Source organism: Aotus nancymaae, unplaced genomic scaffold, assembly GCF_030222135.1.
Source record: "Aotus nancymaae isolate 86718 unplaced genomic scaffold, 86718_ANA_hifiasm-v0.15.2.pri h1tg000010l, whole genome shotgun sequence".
Taxonomy (NCBI): domain Eukaryota; kingdom Metazoa; phylum Chordata; class Mammalia; order Primates; family Aotidae; genus Aotus; species Aotus nancymaae.
Window position 1 is genome coordinate 36197835 of NW_026988421.1, and position 19090 is coordinate 36216924.

General features: G+C 37.9%; 1 protein-coding gene across 4 annotated transcripts in view; it reads left to right on the plus strand.

Moving 5' to 3' along the window:
• The first annotated feature begins 2610 nt into the window (after positions 1-2610).
• NOC3L (NOC3 like DNA replication regulator) overlaps positions 2611-19090 on the plus strand; it is a 58039-nt gene continuing 41559 nt past the window's right edge. For all 4 annotated transcript variants that reach the window (XR_002478247.2, XR_010341774.1, XR_010341775.1 and 1 more), the window contains exons 1-11: positions 2611-2751; positions 4045-4252; positions 7128-7257; positions 7983-8140; positions 8709-8765; positions 10170-10300; positions 12320-12481; positions 12959-13052; positions 15035-15210; positions 15618-15746; positions 18759-18890. Coding sequence is in view for 1 of the 4 variants with exons in the window: in XM_012454809.2 (XP_012310232.1) it covers positions 2743-2751; positions 4045-4252; positions 7128-7257; positions 7983-8140; positions 8709-8765; positions 10170-10300; positions 12320-12481; positions 12959-13052; positions 15035-15210; positions 15618-15746; positions 18759-18890 (1386 nt within the window). In the remaining 3 variants the exon portion in view is untranslated. The remainder of the gene's footprint in view (positions 2752-4044; positions 4253-7127; positions 7258-7982; positions 8141-8708; positions 8766-10169; positions 10301-12319; positions 12482-12958; positions 13053-15034; positions 15211-15617; positions 15747-18758; positions 18891-19090) is intronic.

A 19090-nucleotide genomic window follows, 5' to 3' on the forward strand; every position in this document is an offset into this window, starting at 1 on the left:
GAAAGAAGTAATGTAATTCCGTACACAATTAGGAAAAACTCACAATTTGGAGGTTCTTGGTGACCAAAGCCAGTTAAGTTCTTAAAAGACTTCCCAAAAGGGCTAATAGAAATCTCCAGGTACAATCCCTATGATACTAGTTTGGGAAAGCCCAGTGACCTTTACCAGCTCAAGTGTCCAGGAAAGCTCTAAGGGATCTAAGAGGATCTGGAGTCCAAATGGGGCTTGGCAGTGGATTGAGTGAAGAAGAGATGACACAAAGACAGACATAACAGAATTAAGAAGCAGCAAGATTAAATGGAATTAAAAGGAATCATGTAAACTTCCATTTTTGAGTATTTTCAAACAACAGACTGCTCAAATTCAGGATAGGAGAGATTTAGCTTGGCAACAATTGCTTTAAAATGATCCAGAGATTTTAGTTGATTGTAAACTTAAAATGGGCCAAGACTATGACAGAATTCTTAAAAAAGCTAGCACACACTGGGCGTGGTGGCTCATGCCTGTAATCCCAGCACTTTGGGAGGCTGAGGTGGGAGGACTGCTTGAGCCCAGGAGTTTGACACCAGTTTAGGTAATACAGCAAGGCCAAATCTCTACAAATAATATAAATTAGCTGGGCATGGTGGTGCGTGTCTGTAGTTTCAGCTACTTAGGAGGCTGAAGTAGAGGATCACTTGACCCTGGGAGGTTGAGGCTGCAGTGAGCTGAGATGTGCCACTGCACTCCAGCCTGGGTAACAAGAGCGAAACTCCGTCTCAAAAAAACAAACAAACAAACAAAAAATGCTAGCACAGGACTGGGTTATGATAACAAAGGAGAAGAGAAAGTGGAGACACTAAGAATACTTTTTTCTGGAAGTAGGGACAAGTCGGAAAAGAGGCATATAAAAGAGCAATTAAAGGGAGATAAGCTTATTAGAGAAAATCTTAAAACTGGAAGAGATTTGAATATGTTTATAAGCTGAGGGGAAGGATCTATTAGGGAGGGAAAGAACACAGGAAATAAAGGATAATTAATGATACAAGAATCTGATGAAGCTGGGAGGAGTTGGTTTTGAACTAGAATGGGGATGCCTCATCCTTGGAGCCTGGAAGGAAGGCTGAAAGGATGGGAGTGACTGCAGATATGTTGATATGCTTGGGAGGGAATTCAGGCATTTGGGAAGAGCACAGGCTGATGTTTTCCATTTATTTGATGAAGTAATACTCCATTGGGACAAGCTCTGCTGTCTCTGACACTGCGTGGAAGGAGACAGATCAAGGAAGAAGTTGGAAGGCAGGTTGAAAGAAGAGTGCCAGCTGGAGCTCTTGGTCTTTGTGGTGGGATCAGGAAATTGGTACTTTTTTTCTCAGTCCCTTTAAGAGCAACACTATCCAAGGGGCTCAGAACCCTTTGGGCAGCACTGCTGGCTTTTCCCACATGTTCAGGACTGCGAGGCCAGACTCTGTCAGGGCCATGCTCAAAAATCATAGACTTAAAAAAACTCCACAAAAAACTTGAAGTGGAATGCTTAAATTTATTGAGAAAAAGAAGTCTTTGAGAGACAAACATTTTGATATTCTTATTCTTGTAATGCATAAAGCTTCCTCTTAAAATTAATGACTTTGGTGAAATTACTAAGCAGACAGTAGAATTTACCCAAAGCTGGAAGATACTGAAATGCAGATAGTTTTTTGTTGTTTTTTTTCTTTTTTTTTGAGATGGGGTCTTGCTCTTGATGCCCAGGCTGGAGTGCCCTAGCGTCATCTCGGCTCACTGCAACCTCCACCTCTCGGGTTCAAGCGACTCTCCTGCCTCAGCCTCCTGAGTAGCTGGGATTACAGGCGCCTGCCCCCATGTCTGGCTGATTTTTGTATTTTTAGTAGGGGCAGGGTTTCACCATCTTGGCCAGGCTGGTCTTGAACTCCTGACCTCAGGTGATCCACCAGCCTTGGCCTCCCAAAGTGTTGGTATTACTGGTGTGAACCACTGTGCCCAGCCTGGATACAGTTCTTTATCAGACAATGGTTAAAATTAGAGCAAATACTGCAAAATAAAACACTAAGAATCACAGACTTTTTTTGGTTTTTTAATTTTTATTTTTGTAATTTGAGAATCATAGACTTTTAAGTGACTGAGGGTGATAAATCATTCGCCATTCTACAAACACGCCCAGAATGTCCGTCGAGGGACAGGCATTACACAAAAGAAATAAGCTTCTTTCTGCCCTCAGGACTATATGGAGGAAAAGGACTACGAAAATTATCTGTAACAGAATGAGATAAGCAACGTGAGAAGAGGCACAGAATGCAGCGAGCTAATTGAAAAAACCAAGTCCTCTTACTCGAGAGGAGGAGCCCGATTTCCCCAAGGTATTAAAAGAAATAAATAGGGCGAGAGTCAAATAATCATACTCTGAGAACTGTTTAAGGTGCCCCCGCTTCCGCCCGGCTTTCCACCCTCGGCCCCGACGATCCTCTGTGCTTCGCGTGTGCCAGTCCCCGCGCGCACGCCGAAGCGCAACCGGCCCAGGGCCGCGAGACTTCACCGCGAGAGGGCGCGAGCCCTAACCTCCCTACGGAAGTCCCGCCCTCACTTCCGGCGGCGGAGGATTGGGAGGGGCTGAAGGCCACTTCCGGCTCGAGAAGTGCAGTGGCTTCGGAAGTGCAGTGGCTTCGGCGCGTGTGTCATTTCACGGGATTTCTGTATTAAACCTTCCTCTGGTGAACTTGTCTGGCCGGACTCCTTTAAGGCCTAAGGATGAAGGCGGTAAGTGTCGTCAGAAGTCCGGTCCCCGCGGCCTAGGGCCCTTCCGGGTGATAGAGTCGCTTCCCGAGTGAGCTTTTAGAAAAGCACGTTTTCACCCTTGTCTTGAGGGGTGGTGGTTTAGATTGGGGGCTTTCCGGTCGTTACACCGAGCTCATCCTTGGTTACCCACTGTGTGCGCGCACGACTTCAGGGTATCACGAAGAGACAGGCACGGAGTTTTGCATCTGTGGGATTTCAGACTTTGAAGGATTCTTCAAGACCATCTTTCGAACTCGTTTTTCACAAATGAGAAGCAGGGTCCTGCCCCTCAGCGAGTTTATGATGTGAGTCACGGTACTCATAAAGGGTAAAGAGATAGAAAAGCAGGTGATTTGCTCTGGTTTTCACAGAGAATTAGAGGTAGTCCTGGGATTCAGGACTAGCTTTGGGATTTCTGAATGAGGAGTCACCAGCAAGAGAAGTGGAATCCAAAGATCTGAATTCAGTTTTGCCCTCCTTAGTTTAGGGGTCTTTTGGCAACTTCATCAGTAATATGAAGATAATAGCAGTCAGTACTCAACTAGGCTGTTGGAGGTGATTTGTTGGAGCACTTCGTAAATGGCAAAATCGTAAATAAATGTGAGTTTTATTGAAGACAGCCAGCATTTTGCGTTGAATGTGTTAGACTATAGGTGTTAAACTAACCCTGATTAGCCACTTAGCACTAGTAGATCAGTGGTTCTTAACCTTTTTGGGGGTCGTAGAGCCCTTTGAGTTGCTGTGGATTTGAGTCACAGAAAGACCCTAGGTTGAATAACTGATGCTATAGCGCTCTTCTGTAGGATTAAAGCCATCGTTTGGTTTTAGCTCTTATATGCAAGTCCATGGCTGTGGGACGTTAAAACTGTGGAATTGGTCTGATGAAATTTATAATCAGTTCTCTTTAACCTGACTTTAAAAATAAGTTTCTGGGCCGGGCGCGGTGGCTCACGCCGGTAATCCCAGCACTTTGGGAGGCCGAGTCAGGCGGATCACGAGGTCAAGAGATCGAGACCATCCTGGCCAACATGGTGAAACCCCTCTTACTAAAAATACAAAAAAATTAGCTGGGCGTGGTGGCTCGCGCCTGTAGTCCCAGCTACTCGGGAGGCTCTGGCAGGAGAATTGCTTGAACTCGGTAGGCAGAGGTTGCAGTGAGCTGAGGTCGCGCCACTGCACTCTAGCCTGGGGCCTGGTGACGCGGAGTGAGACTCTGTCTCAAAAAAAGAAAAAATAAGTTTTTGGGTATGTAATATTCCTTCTGTTGTTTTCTAGAGAAGAAATAAAAAGCAGATCCCAAGCTTCCGCAAGCTGATAAAAACTAGTAAAATCAAACTTGAAAACAAGCTAAAAAATAAGCAGTTTAAACAACAAAGCACTCTCAAGAAGTACCGAAAGGAACAGAGGAAACTAAGGCAAGCTGTGAAAGATGCTGTGTCTAAGAAACCCATTCCACTGGAGGATCCAAGGGAAAAGCGACCAGGTAATTGTGAAAACATCCCTGTGTTCTGGTTTCCATTGATTTATTCTGAAGTGTTCTTCATGGAAATAACTTTCCCTTCTGGGAATCACTTTTCTTGTTCTCAGATCTTCCTAGAATGGGTAAGGATAGTAGTCCTATAGGACTGCTATAAAGCATGTATGCTTTATCAGTCAGTGTGAGAAAACATTTCAATACAGTATTCGTTCAAGCTTCTGCTTTTAGTTTGTCTGGAAAGCAGATCTGAAGATGCAATACTTGGGAAAACAAACTGAAAGTACCCACATACATACGTGTTGGGCAGTGTGCCAGTGCTGCCACTTTCCCATTCATCAGCAGTTAGGTAAGGTAAGAACGTTGCTTGTCTCTGGTTCATTCTTCACAGTATTGCCAAGGTGGTACTTTTAGGGTATTCTTATTTGACTATATCTAATTATTAGGTAATTATTTAGTCTTCCCGGGTCCATCTTTTTTAAATTAAATTAAAAAATATATATATATAATAGGGCCTTGCTCTGTCACCCAGGCTGGAGTGCAGTGCTCACAAACAGCTCACTATAGCCTTGACCTCCTGGGCCCAGGTGATCCACCTGCTTCAGCCTCTGAAAGTGCTGGGATTGCAAAAGTTTTTTTTTTTTTCTAATTTTTGTGGGTATATAGTAGGTTTATGTATTTATGGGATACGTGAGATACTTTGATACATGCATACAATGCATAATAATCACATTAGGGAAAATGGAATATCCTTCACCTGAAGCATTTATCTTTGTTACAAACAATCCAATTATACTTTTTTGTTATTTTAAAATATACAATAAATTATTGTTGACTGTAGGCGTCCTATCTATCAAATACTGGATCTTATTTATTCTACCTATTTTTGTACCCATTAACCGTCCCTACTCCTACCTCTTCCAACTACCCTTCCCAGCCAATGGTAAACATCATTTTACTTATCATTGTTTTAATTTTTAGCCATCACAAATAAGTGAGAACATGGAAATTTGTCTTTCTGTGCTGGCTTATTTAACTTAGCATAATGGCCTTAAGTGTCATCCATGTTGTTGCACACAGGACCTCATTCTTTTTTATGGCTGAATAATACTCCATTGTGTACATGTACCATATTTTCTTTATCCATTCATTTGTTGATTAACACTTAGGTTGTTTCCAAATCTTGGTTCTTGTGGATAGTGCTGAATAAACATGGGAGTGCAGATATCTGTTCAGTATACTGATTTCCTTTTTTTGGATACATGCATAGTAGTGGGCGGGACTGTTGGATTATATAGTAGTTCTATTTTTAATTTTAGTTTTTTGAGGAACTTCCAAACTTTTCTCCATAGTGGTTGTGCTAATTTACATTCCTAACAACAGTGTATGAGGGTTCCCTTTTCTCTACATCCTTGCTAGCATTGTTAATTGCCTGTCTTTTGGATAAAAGCCAACTAGGGTGAGATATCTCATTGTAATTTTGATTTGCATTTCCCTGGTGATCAGTGATACTGAGCACCTTTTCATATATCTTTTGCCATTGTATGCCTTCTTTTGAGAAATATCTATTCATGTCTTTTGCCCATTTTTTAAATGGGATTATTACATTTAGAAGGCTCATTTAAAGTAGATGAGAGTGCCATTCTGTGCAGTGTGTATATTTATATAGCAAGATTTACTAGGTTTTTTTTTTGAGACGGAGTTTTGCTCTTGTTGCCCAGGCTGAAGTTCCGTGGAGTGGTCTCGGCTCACTGCAACCTCTGCCTCCTGGGTTCAAGTGATTCTCCTGCCTTAGCCTCCCAGGTAGCTGAGATTACAGGCATGTGCCACCACGCCTGGCTAATTTTTTGTATTTTTAGTAGAGATGGGGTTTCACCATGTTGGCCAGGCTGGTTTTGAACGTTTGGCCTCAAGCAATCCACCCATCTCGGCCTCCCAAAGTGCTAGGATTACAGGTGTGAGCCACTGTGCCCAGTCAAGATTTACTAGTTCTAATGGGTGAAGAAGAATTGTCAGTTCTATTAGGAAAGATGCTAAGATGGTTTTATTTATAGTTGAATCTTCAGCACTTAGAACTGTGCATGGCACTTAGTTGACTTTTCTTTTAAATAAAAAAAAAGAGATAGAGAAAGAGAACAAGACACAGAGAATGAGCAGAAAGAGAAGTTAGAATGATCTGTAGTTGGAATTTTGTTAGATGTGAGTGCCTGAAGTGTTAAAAGAAAAATAGTTGAGTATAATTGGCTAGAGCGTGGTTGAAGTGATAATCTTGCAATCTAAGGGAGTGAAGACGGAACACACTGATAGAAAGTGGAGTAGTCAGTGGATTGAAAGTCTGTATATTGGTTAAGGAAGAAGTGCTGTGGAAGTAACTGAGTGGAAGCTGGAAGGACAAAAGCTTGTGGTCAGAGAGAGGGGTGAGCACCAGGGTTTGGAATGTGGCTATTGTAGAGGCTGGCTGAAATGGAATACAATGTGAAAATAACTGGAGATGAGAAGGAGCTGAGGGGCTAAGTCACTGGTTCTCAAATGTCCTGAAAGCCGTTTCAGAGTGTGTGGAGACATTTAGTTTTTGGTTGTTACAATAATCTGGGAATGGGCATTTAGGTTGCAGGAGTCAGAGATGCTAGCATTTTTTTCCAAGCTCAGAACACTTCAGTAGGACAAAGAATTGTTTGCCTAGCATGTCGGTAGTGATTCCATTTAGGAACACTGGGTTCAGCTGGGAGCCATGGCTCACGCCTATAATCCCAGCACTTTGGGAAGCTGGAGTGGGAGGATTCCTTCAGAAAGTGTAAGCTTTTCCTGTTGTAGACCCAAAATGCGGAGAGTTCTACATCTCTGATACTTGTTTCTAATTTTTCTTTTTTTGTGTGTGGTATAGGTAAAAGGATTGAGAGGGAAGAAGAGGAAGAAGAAGCCCTTCCTTTAGATATGATGGATGAAGATGACTTACAGTTAATGAAGGACTTAGGACAAAGAGCATCTTTTCTAACAAGAGATCTTTCTTCTAGGTAATACTTCATTTGGGTTATAATCATTCATATCCACTTAGTGTTAAAAAGTTGGTCCTGAATTTCACTTAGGTGGTTCAAGGTATTCACCTTTGAGCACAGTGTTTACAAAGAATAAACTGTTACTTAGCTTATTTCCAAATAAAGGAAGTTCATGTATAAGACAAGCCGATTTCATTTAATGTACATCTTTCTTTTGAGTCTGAATAGTGAAGTAGAATGAATGGGGAAAGAATGTTCTTAGTTTGAGGCATTGGCGGAACAGTCCTGAGTTCTTTATGGCTATGATCTCACTTAATCCTCATTAACCTGCTAGGTAGGTCTTAAACTGACGCTTCCTTGCAGTCACAAATATCTGGAATTTAAACTTGGATCTTTTTAACTCCAAAGGCTATGCTATACTCTAAAGATTTTGGGAAAGAGTCACACTCGGTTCTGTGGACTGTTCTTCAAAAAGAATCTGCTGTAACTTTCACCTTTATTTTGCATCTAGAGGGAAAACTGGATGTAGCCAAAGTTTGAGTCTGTGTGTTAGGCTGTTACCTTCATTTATTCATTTGCTTTGAGTGCCTCCTATGTGACAGGCACTGTTCTAAGTGCTAATATATGCATACTTATTGAAGGTTAGCTAGTGGTTTATTTTTCTGTACTTTTGAAATGATAGGTCTCTAGATACCTTTTTAAATCTATTAAGACTGAAAATTGATCTTTCTTTCTCCCTGCAGTGAGCCTGTTCATGTGAAGAAACGGAAGCATGAACGCATTATAGATAAATATGAAAAAATACCAAGAACTCTGCAAACTGCACCAGAGAAGGAACTGATTCACTTGCTTCCTATCAAAGATAAAAGTGGTATAATCCCACAGACGAGAGAGAAGCCAGGTGAATCTAGTTGAACTTTTAGCCCCTCCCTGATATCATGTATTTTTTTCACTCAAAATTTAATTTTACTTTGATTTTACCTGTATCTACAAAATATTCAATTAGTCTTATAGCAAGCTTGATGATTCAGGCCAGAATTATAGATGATTATCTCAGGTACCAATTTGTACAGTGAGGACAACTGACACTACAAGGTTCAGGTGATTTTCTTTTCACTAAATTTTGTTGTTTCTAAAATTAGAGCATATTAACTATTCTTGGTTAGCTTTCTTTTTCTAATGTATCTTTCTTCGTATGTGAAATAAAACATAGAAAAGTTCAGACAGGAAAGATGTGAAGTTATATGGTTTATAACAAAGCACTTACTGATAAAACTACCATCCAGACAAGAAAAAAAATACTGCTAGCTTCCAGAAACCTTCCTTGTGCTCACCTCAATCACTAATTGCTCTCTCCCCATAAAAGTAATTGCTACCTTGAGTTTTATTGTAATCACTTACTTGCATTTCTTTACAGTTTTATCACTGAAGTATATATCACAGTTTTAATACACATGTTTTCCATATAGTTACTGATAGTAGCAAAGATGAAGAGGATCAAGAAGAAGCGAGGGAACTTGAGGAAGGTAATAAGATATGTCTTTACAGTTACTAAATTGTTAATCAAGAATTACATTTTTTTGCATAATAGTAAATGTGAGTTAATTTTAGATAAAATCTGGAAGGTACATTTTGGAGTACTGCTCATTTCAAGGTCATTTTGAACTTTTTCCACATTTGAAGGCTTTACCTTGTGGAATTATTAATAGATTCTTTGTTTTTTATTGTGGAAAAATTTACACAATTATGTTTGTAATGTCTAGGCATATGTGAAGTGTCTTGTTAATTATTACTGTTATGAATTCCTTTTAATTGTTAGAGAAGGACCTACTTACAAATAACCTTTTAGCTGTAAATTACAAAAGTGATTCTATAGTATGAAGTCATTTTGGTTTGTTTTTAGTGCAATTATAATTGTATATATTTCATACAATTGAATGTCAGTTTCTGATATCTAGGACAGTTTAATCAAAGTTGTTCTGATAATGCATTTTATTGTTTGAAACTATAGTAGTTTGGAATTTGTGACAGAACAATATGGTTAAATTTTACTTTCGCTTAGCAGACCTCATTAATAGCAAAAACGAATTACAGGTCAACTGTTTAACTGTTTTCAGAGACCTGTCATAAAACCATTACAAATTATGTTAGTGTTGATTAGATCTGGTTTCCTATGAATTTCCTAAGGTGGACATGTTTTCTGTAGCCCAAAGCTATGTAGTATTTATTAGTTTGTATAAAGTAATATATAGTGTTGAAAACAAAGGAGAATATTCTGTACTTAAAAAACTAAATCAGATTATCCTATTTCTTAAATAATATGAATTATTCTGGGCTTATTAACATAGAAGCTGAGAATATGAGCTCTAGGCTGATTGTACTGGCTCATGCCTGTAATCCCAGCACTTTGGGAGGCTGAGGCAGGAGGATCTCTTGAGTCCAGGAGTTCGAGACCAGTCTGGACCACATGGTGAAACCCTGTCTTTACAAAAAATACAAAAATTGGCTCACATCTATGGTCTCAGCTACTGGGGAGGCTGAGGTGGGAGGATCATTTGAGTCTGGGAGGTGGAGGCTGCATTGAGCTGTGATAGTGCTACTGTATGTGCTCCAGCCTAGGTGACTAAGTGAGACCCTGTTTTAAAAAAAAAAAAAAATGTGCTCTAGAATCAGACTGCCTGAGTTTGAATCCTATTTCAGTTTGGTTTATGAGCTTAGCCAAGTTATTTTCTCTTCCTTTGCCTCTGTTTTCTTATCTATAAAATGAGTCTAATGATAGTATCTGTATTATTGTTGAGAAGATGATGTGTAGTAATAAATACAAAATTCTTAGCTATCATCATTATTATTACTGTAGAAAATTATTTTATTAAGATTCTTGGATACTTGTAAGTAGAGGAATATGTAAGGGAACATCTAATCTGTTTTAGAGATCGTTGAAGATCCTATTCGAGAGCTGACCATAGAAGAACATTTGATTGAGAGAAAGAAGAAACTACAGGAGAAGAAGATGCATATTGCAGCCTTGGCATCTGCCATATTATCAGATCCAGAAAGTAATGTAGGTAGTATTAATTTCTTTAGGCTCTTTAAATTAGGAGGCGTGGTGTAAATGCCTAATATGTTAAGATTCTCGTTACCTGTAAGCATGCACTAAAAGGAAAAGCATTAACTAAACATAGTAGCTGGGTTAGAGTAAGAGAGTAGACAGAATCCTAGCTTAATGGTATATCTGAACTTAATTTCTTTTGTAATCCTAGAAAAATTACTTAAGCTCTCTGAATCTTATTCTCCTCATCTTCATATATGAAAATATTGGACATGTTATAACTAAAAATGTTTAAGTCTATAAAGTTGTATTAGGGAGGAGGAACCTGCTTGCAAATTTGCTTGACTTACCTGTGGAGTTTTTAGAAAGGAGCATGCTACAGAGAAGTGTATGAAGTTATTTCAAGAATAATTGTAAGTTGAAGATATGTTAAGTGAACTAGAGCCAAAATTAAAGTGTTATTGTACCATGTGTATAGTGGTGAAAGTAGTGATAGTTATAGCACATGAACTTGAGAAATCTTAGATTTAATCTTGGCCCTGATAAGTACTGTCTATGAGACTTTGGGCAAGTTATTTATCCAAGACTCTCATCTCTGAAAGAGAATAGTGTTTTTTCCCAAAACTTTGTGGTGAGGATTATATGATGAAATATACATGAAGTCATATAAAATGATACTTATTGTTATTATTGTTATGTTGGTGTCCCCAGCATACTATTAGAGCAAGTATTTGTTTATTGAATGATATTATAGCTTACAATTTATGGAAACAAATTTCATGTGGGAATGCTTTAGAGTAGTACTTGTCCTTTTCTAATAAAGTGGGAAGATCTAGAGCAGAATCAGGGAAGAGAGATTTGGAATATTTCTTATTTGGGTTCTCTCATTTAATCATTGCAAAACCATAGGCATAAGAGTTGTTGATCTAATTTTACAGCTGGAAAATTGAGCCTTAATAAACCCAAGTGATTTGTTGCAGATTTTAACAGCCACTGAATTGGAACCCAGATCTTCTACTCAGGAACCTGTGCTCATTTCACACAGTTTAGGGATAGCAAATAAGTGGCGGCATATTTGTCCTACTTCCAGCTATTAAACATTGTTAACTAGCCAGAGCCTTGCTTCTCAAGAATTGCTCCAGTAGGCAATAGTAGTTTATCAAAGCAATCACATTAGTTGAAACCACCTTTTGCATCATAAAAATTATCTTTGAAGCTTAAGTTAATGTGGCTATATTATATGTAATTCCTGATTAATTCATGTGTATGATTGATATATTTGATTAATGTATATAAATTTTAGTATATTTTGAAAAGCATTTTTAGAAAAATGGGACACATATACAGGAAAACCCAGCAAAAAAGAATTTCCCAAAACAGCTAAATAACAAAGTTAAACTAATTTTTTGAGGTCTATATTTTTCTAACTATATAACAAAAATGTGATTACTGATGTACTTTGGGTATGTGTCCCCTCCAAATCTTATGTTGAAATGTGACCTCTGATGTTGGAGGTAGGCCTGGTGGGAGGCGTTCAGATCATGGAGGTGGACCCCTCATGAATGGCTTGGTGCCATCCTTGTGGTAATGAGTGAGTTCTCACTCTGGTAGTTCATGTGAGAGCTGGTTGTTTAAAAGAGCGTAGCACTTTCCCCATCTTTCCTGTGACATTCTGGCTCCCCGTTTGCCTTCTGCCTTGATTGTAAGTTTCCTGAGGTCTCACTAGGAGTGGATGCTGGCACCATGCTTCCTCTACAGCCTGCAGAACTATAAGCCATAATAAACCTCTTTATAAATTACCCAGTCTCAGACATTTCTAGCAACACAAGAATGGACTAACACAATTATCTTATAACTTGAGTGGCTTACCTCTTGGTAAAGTGAGCAGTGTCTGGAGTTTGGTGTGGCTTGACTAGACTTGGAGTCATTATATATGAATTCTGCTTATTTTGCCGGATGTGGGGCTATTGTCTTTTGTTGGTAATTGTTTTGCCATGATTTATCCAGCTTTATAAGCTATTTCTTTAACAGATTAAAAAACTGAAAGAATTACGTTCTATGCTGATGGAACAAGATCCTGATGTGGCTGTTACTGTTCGAAAGCTGGTAATTGTTTCTCTGATGGAATTATTTAAAGATATTACTCCTTCATATAAAATCCGGCCCCTCACAGAAGCAGAAAAATCTACTAAGGTAATTCTAGATTGCTCGATATAATTACATCTAAAATAATTAAAAATTTTAGAGAAATAGACTTTTTTTTTTTTTTGAGGCAGAGTTTTGCTCTGTCACCCAGACTGGAGTACAATGGCACAATTTCTGCTCACTGCAACTTTGTCTTCCAGGTTCAAGCCTCAGCATCCCGAGTAGCTGGAATTACAGGTGCATGCCACCCTGGCTAGCTAATTTTTGTATTTTTAGTAGAGATGGGGTTTCCCCATGTTGGCTGGGCTGGTCTCAAACTCCTGACCTCAGGTGGTCCACCTGTCTCGGCCTCCCAAAGTGCTGGGATTACAGGCATGAGCTATCGTGCTTGGCCCAAATGACTGCTGCGTTTTTTGTTTTTTTTAAAACAGTACTGGCTGTATACTGGACACCCATATTTTATGCTAATTTTTGGGTTTTAATATTCTGATTTAAAAAAATGATTGACCTTTTTGGTATTTTCAGATCCGAAAAGAAACCCAGAAGTTAAGAGAATTTGAAGAAGGCCTGGTTAGCCAATACAAATTTTATTTGGAAAATCTGGAACAAATGGTTAAAGGTATATTAAACATATCTTAAAAGTATGTAACATACGTAGCCTTGATGATGAAAGTGAATTCTGTACAGTGTTCTGTGTTGTGTAGTGATAGGCAGGCATAGTCAAGAGCAGAATCTAGGGTCAGACTTCCTGGGCTCAAATCCTGGCTCCACCACATACTACCTATGTGATGAGAAAATTACATAGTTTTTTTTTTTTTGAGATGGTGTCTCACTCTGTCACCTAGGCTGTAGTGCAGTGGCGCAGTCTTGGCTCACTGCAACCTCTGCCTCCTAGGTTCAAGCAATTTTCCTCCCTCAGCTTCCCGAGTAGCTGGGACTACAGGCACACGCCACCACACCTGGCTAATTTTTGTGTTTTTAGTAGAGATGGGTTTTCACCATATTGGCCAGGCTGGTCTCGAACTCCTGACCTTGTGATCCACCTGCCTCGGCCTCCCAAAGTGTTGGGATTACATAGTCTTTCTATGTCTCACTTTTCCTGTCTATAAAATGGAAATAATTACAGTACTTACCTCCCAGTATTGTAGGAAGTAACTGCGTTTGTAGACAGAAGGTGCTTGAAACGGTGCCTAGCATGTACTACACACTATATTTTATCAACTATTAGTATTGTTGCTGCAGTGCTTTACTTAGTTGCAGTATTTTTGTTGACTACAATGCATTCAACAAAATTCATTGTTATGAACAGTTGGGATTTATTCTGCTGTTTTCATTTGAAGGCAAGGTAGTCAGGAAAGAAGGATAACTAGAGGCTAGGCGTGATGGGTCACACCTGTAACCCCAATGCTTTTGGAGGCCGAGGCAAGAGGATTGCTCCAAGCCAGGAGTTTGAGACCAGCCTGGGGAATATAGTGAGACTCCTGTCTCTCAAAAAAAAAAAAAAAAAAAAAAAAAATTAATCAGGCATGATGACCTATGCCTATAGAGTCCCAGCTATTCGAGATCTGAGCTGAGAGGATCACTTGAGCCCAGAAGTTTGAGCTTCCAGTGAGCTTTGATTATGCCGCTGCACTGTACTGTGGGCAATAGAGAGAGACCCTGTCTCAAATGAAATGAATAAATAAATAGAAGGATAACTAGAAATGGATATTTGCATGCTTTGAGTCAGTTATTTGGCTGATAAGCTCTTTTTTTCCCCCCATAACTTTACTCTTGAGTTATGTGTGACGAGCATGATAAACTCTTAAAAACTTTTCTTCAGAAAAGGAAGGACATAGAGAAAATAGGGGTAGGAATGGGAAGATAGTTGGTTGCCTAGGCCAGATGCTTTCATTTGGCCTAATTGGCTCATTTACCCAGCTTATTTACTAAGGATTACCCATTGCTATCAGCTGGAACAGGACTGCTGAATCCCACTGGCCTAATAAGGGATAACGGTGGTGGAGTATAGTGGGGTGGGGGTGGGTAGTGTGGATATTGCTTCTATGTTCTGGTGTTCCAGCTCTACTCCATTAGTATTTGTTCTTCCAGTGATAAGTCCTGGGGCTTTTCTTTTATTTTTTGAATTTCTGAACTGTTGGGAAAGCTCCTGGGAGCTTTGTGTAATCATCTCTCTCTGATAGAACTATACCAGGAGCCACTTAATGTCATTAAAAAAAAATGCAGACACACTAAAAAGCAATGAAATTAATAGTATATTGTATATATTCAGGTTATCATTTCAACATGTAATCAATTTTAAAAATTAGCGAGATGTATTACATTCTTTTTTTTAGTACTAAGTTCAAATCTGGTGTGTATTTTATACTTACAGCATATCTTAATTTGGAGTAGCCATATTTTAAATCCTCAGTTGCTGACTACATGTGGCAATTAGCAGCCTCCATACTGGATCTTTCCTAAGCACTTTAAAGTCTTTTTTTAAGGGGGTGTGTGTGTGTGTGTTTTTATGTGTCTTAAAATGTACATTGATTGTAAAAGAAAGCCGATTAGTTTAACTTTTGACCAGTGAGTAAAGTAACTACATTATCTTTTGATTAGACTGGAAGCAGAGAAAGCTGAAGAAAAGTAATGTAGTTTCCTTAAAGGCATACAAAGGACTGGCAGAAGTCGCTGTGAAGAGCTTGTGTGAGCTGTTGGTGGCACTACCTCATTTTAACTTTCACAACAACATCATCGTATTGATTGTCCCTCTTATGAATGACGTGTCAAAATCAGTGAGTTGCTCTAAATGGTTATTGCTGTCCTCCTTAGCAGAAAATTAAACACTGTGTGATTTTTTTTTCCCCTACAAAATTCTTGTGAAGTTATTTATTGGTAAAATAATGTCAATTTATTAAACACTGTCTTTCTGAAGAAAATTAGCTGAACATAAGATTAGTGCAGTGGTTCACAGAAGGAAGCAAATTTGTCCCCCAGGGAACATTAGGCAATGTCTGCATACGTTTTTGATTGTGTCGACTAGTGGAGATGGAGTCCAACTACTGGCATCTAGTGGAGAAAGTCCACGGAGGCTTTTAAACATCCTGAGACAGTCCCCCTACAACAAAGAATTCTCTTACCCAAAATGTCAATAGTGCCAAGGTTGAGAAACACTGGTTAAGTGTGACATTTTATTTTTCAGATATCTGAAATGTGTTGTGAAGCTGTAAAGAAACTCTTTAAACAAGATAAATTAGGCCAAGCTTCTCTTGGTGTAATTAAAGTGATTTCTGGTTTTGTGAAGGGCAGAAATTATGAAGTTAGGCCAGAGGTGAGCCTTTCTTTTTACGCTTTGTATTTTGTTTTTAAATTACAAAGTTGATTTTCAGTTATTACGAAGAATTGATTCTAAGTGTAATGTATGAAGTAAAAAGTATTCAAGCTCCTTGTGTTTAACATGTTAACTCCTGAAATGTTTGATACTATTAACAGTTTGATATATATCCTTCTAGATGTTTTTCTTTGCAGATATAGTCATAAATGCTTGCTTATATTTTAAAATAAAAAATGGCTTATACTTCGAAAACTGTTCTGGAACTGTTTTCATTTTCTATATGGTGAACTTATATATAGGGTTATTCCAGTCTTTCTGATGCCTGCCAGAGTATTCCGTTGTGTGAATATATAGCCCCCTACTTGATAAACAGCTGTGTTTTTTCTAGATTTTTGCTGTCATAGTCATTGTTGAGAACATTTTGGCCATATTATTTTTTCATATTGTTTGCGTATTCTGTGAATGAAATTTCTAAAGTGTAGATGCTGGATCCAACAGTAACCACATATACAAACTTAAATTGTCTTTCAAAAACATTTTATCACTGTGTTCTTGCTAGGGATTTGAGTGTCAGTTCCCCACTACCTGCTCAGAATGTTACTATTTAAGCTTATATATATATATGTGTGTGTGTGTGTGTGTGTATGTATGTATGTATATACATACAGACTTTTTTTGCATGCTTATTATTTGTTAGTTTTTCTCTTAAAGCAATTGCCTTAATGACTTGTGTTTTTTTTTTTTTTTGAGACGGAGTTTCGCCAGGCTGGAGTGCAATGGCGTGATCTCAGCTCACCGCAACCTCTGCCTCCTGGGTTCAGGCAATTCTCCTGCCTCAGCCTCCTGAGTAGCTGGGATTACAGGCACGTGCCGCCATGCCCAGCTCATTTTTGTATTTTTAGTAGAGACAGGGTTTCACCATGTTGACCAGGATGGTCTCGATCTCTTGACCTCGTAATCCACCCACCTCGGCCTCCCAAAGTGCTGGGATTACAGGCTTGAGCCACCGCGCCCGGCGACTTGTGATAATTTTTTAGTACTTGTTCATTTTAATAAATATCTGCTATGTGCTAGGCACTTTTTTAGGTCCTGGGAATAAAATAGTAGCAAAAGAAACAAAACTATGTTTGTGGAGCTTGCATTACATAGTAAGCATGTTAACTCTTTTTTACATAGGTGGCAGATTTTTCTCTTTTTTACTCTGCCTTTTAATTTTGTATTGAGCCTAATATTAGAGGCTATATTTTTGTTATGCACATAGCCTCAATCCAGATTTATAGATTCTAAGATTTTTAATTTAATTTTTATATTTAAATATTGAAGCCATTTGACATCTTTGTGTGTGTGTGTGTGTGTGGTATGAGTACAGATTTAATGTCTGTGTTTAATATATGTAATTATATATATTTTTGTGTAGTCTAATGCCTATTAAAATATTTATATTATTATGTATGTATTAAAAATAATTTGACAGCCAGTTATTTCATCACTATTTTTTTCTGCTGATATAAAATGCTGCTTAATTATTGTGTTATATCTATAGTATATTTGGTTGTCTGGTACAATAATACTAATCAGAATGGGTATAACTGATAAGACATGACTATTCTTTTTTCTTCAAAATATTCTTCTTTATTTCTGTAAATTACTCCAGACAATTTAGAATCAGTTTTTCATTTCCTTCTCTCAAAATAGTCCACACAGAGAATCTGATTAGAATTGATTCAATGTATTGATTAGTTTGGAAGGATTAAAATATTTACAGAATTGATTTTTTTTTTCTATTCAAGAATATCATATCTTACCATTTATTTAAGACTTCTTTTATGTTCTAAGTGAAATTTTATAGTTTTCTTCATTGGGGTCTTAGATATTTTAATTTGTTTTTAGTAATGTAGTTTTGGGTGTTAAGCTGTTCTACTGTTTTATTTCTAGATTTCACAGTTTTTCTTTGGCATCAGATCCCTTTTTATTTTTTAAAACTGATTGTTTCAGTTGAATTGCTAGAATTATAAATATTGAATGAAAGTAACAGAACATATTTAGTATCTTTACTCAGAATTGTAGAGCAATCAGATAACGCTTGAACAGGAAACTCAGCCATAGGAAAACTCTTTAACTTTCATGATGCTAGAATAAAAACTACATCCTTTAATTTAGAGTTATTTTTCATTGGTAGGTGATATTTTGAGCACCATACAGTACCTACAAAATATTCAGAGTTGATCTTTCTGATACCTAGAATGACTTCAGGTTCACTCTTTATGCCTGCAGTTACTCCTTTTTGATCTATAATTCCAAATACTCAGCTTTCTTCCAAATGTGCATATTGGAACGTCAAAATAGTACAAACCTGTAGTTCTCAAGGTTTTGTTGCAGGAATGCTGCTGTGCCTGCAGGGGGTCAGTAAGGTGATTTCATCCAGAGAAGTGTAGCATTTTAAACCCCTTTTGTTCCAAGTGTTTGAGTATGAAAAGGTTGCAGTATTGCACAACACACCGGATTCCAAATTAGTTTCTGAATTTCTGAAGGGCTTAAAGCAGTAGTTTTTAATTTTGTCCCCAGAGCAGCATCAGCTGGGAATTAGAATACAAATTCTGGGGCTCAACTCAGATCTACAGAATCAGAAACTCTGGGAATAGGGCCCAGCAATTTGTGTATCTTCTTCTCCCATACTGGTCCAAACCTTTTTCTTGCCTATTTTCTCTTTGTCATCCTATTGGCCAATGCCCAATAATGTGTTCTGTCTTCCTCATACTAAACTGCAAAGAAAGTTTTGTATATTTAGCTAGAATTTGGTAGTGTCCTTTTTGTATATTTGCTCCTGTCCTCCAAGTTACTAAATATAGCATACAGATAAAAGAACTTTGTGTAAAATGTTATAAAAGATCTTTGAAAGTTTTTTTGCATGAATGAGGGAAAAAACATTGTTAAATACTTTTCTACGTAAAGTGTTTGAGGGTAATAGAAATATTCAGCTGTATATTTGTGTTTTTTTTTCAATATTAGATGTTAAAAACATTTTTATGCCTAAGAATCAAGGAAGTAGAAGTGAAAAAAGATACAGAAGACATTAATAAACCAAAAAAATTTATGACTTTCAAAGAAAAGAGAAAAACTCTATCAAGAATGCAGAGAAAGGTTTGATTTATTTCCCCTTTTGTTTCATTTAAATTTTCTGTTTATTTGATCTTAGATTAAAATTATAGGCACAGATAAAAATCATAGTTAAATCATAAATATGAAAGTTTTGAAATACATCATTTAGAGAATTTTATCTTTTCCCAGTTACTGCAAAAAAATGTTTTCTTGTATCAGTTTTAACTGGTAATGATTGGCAA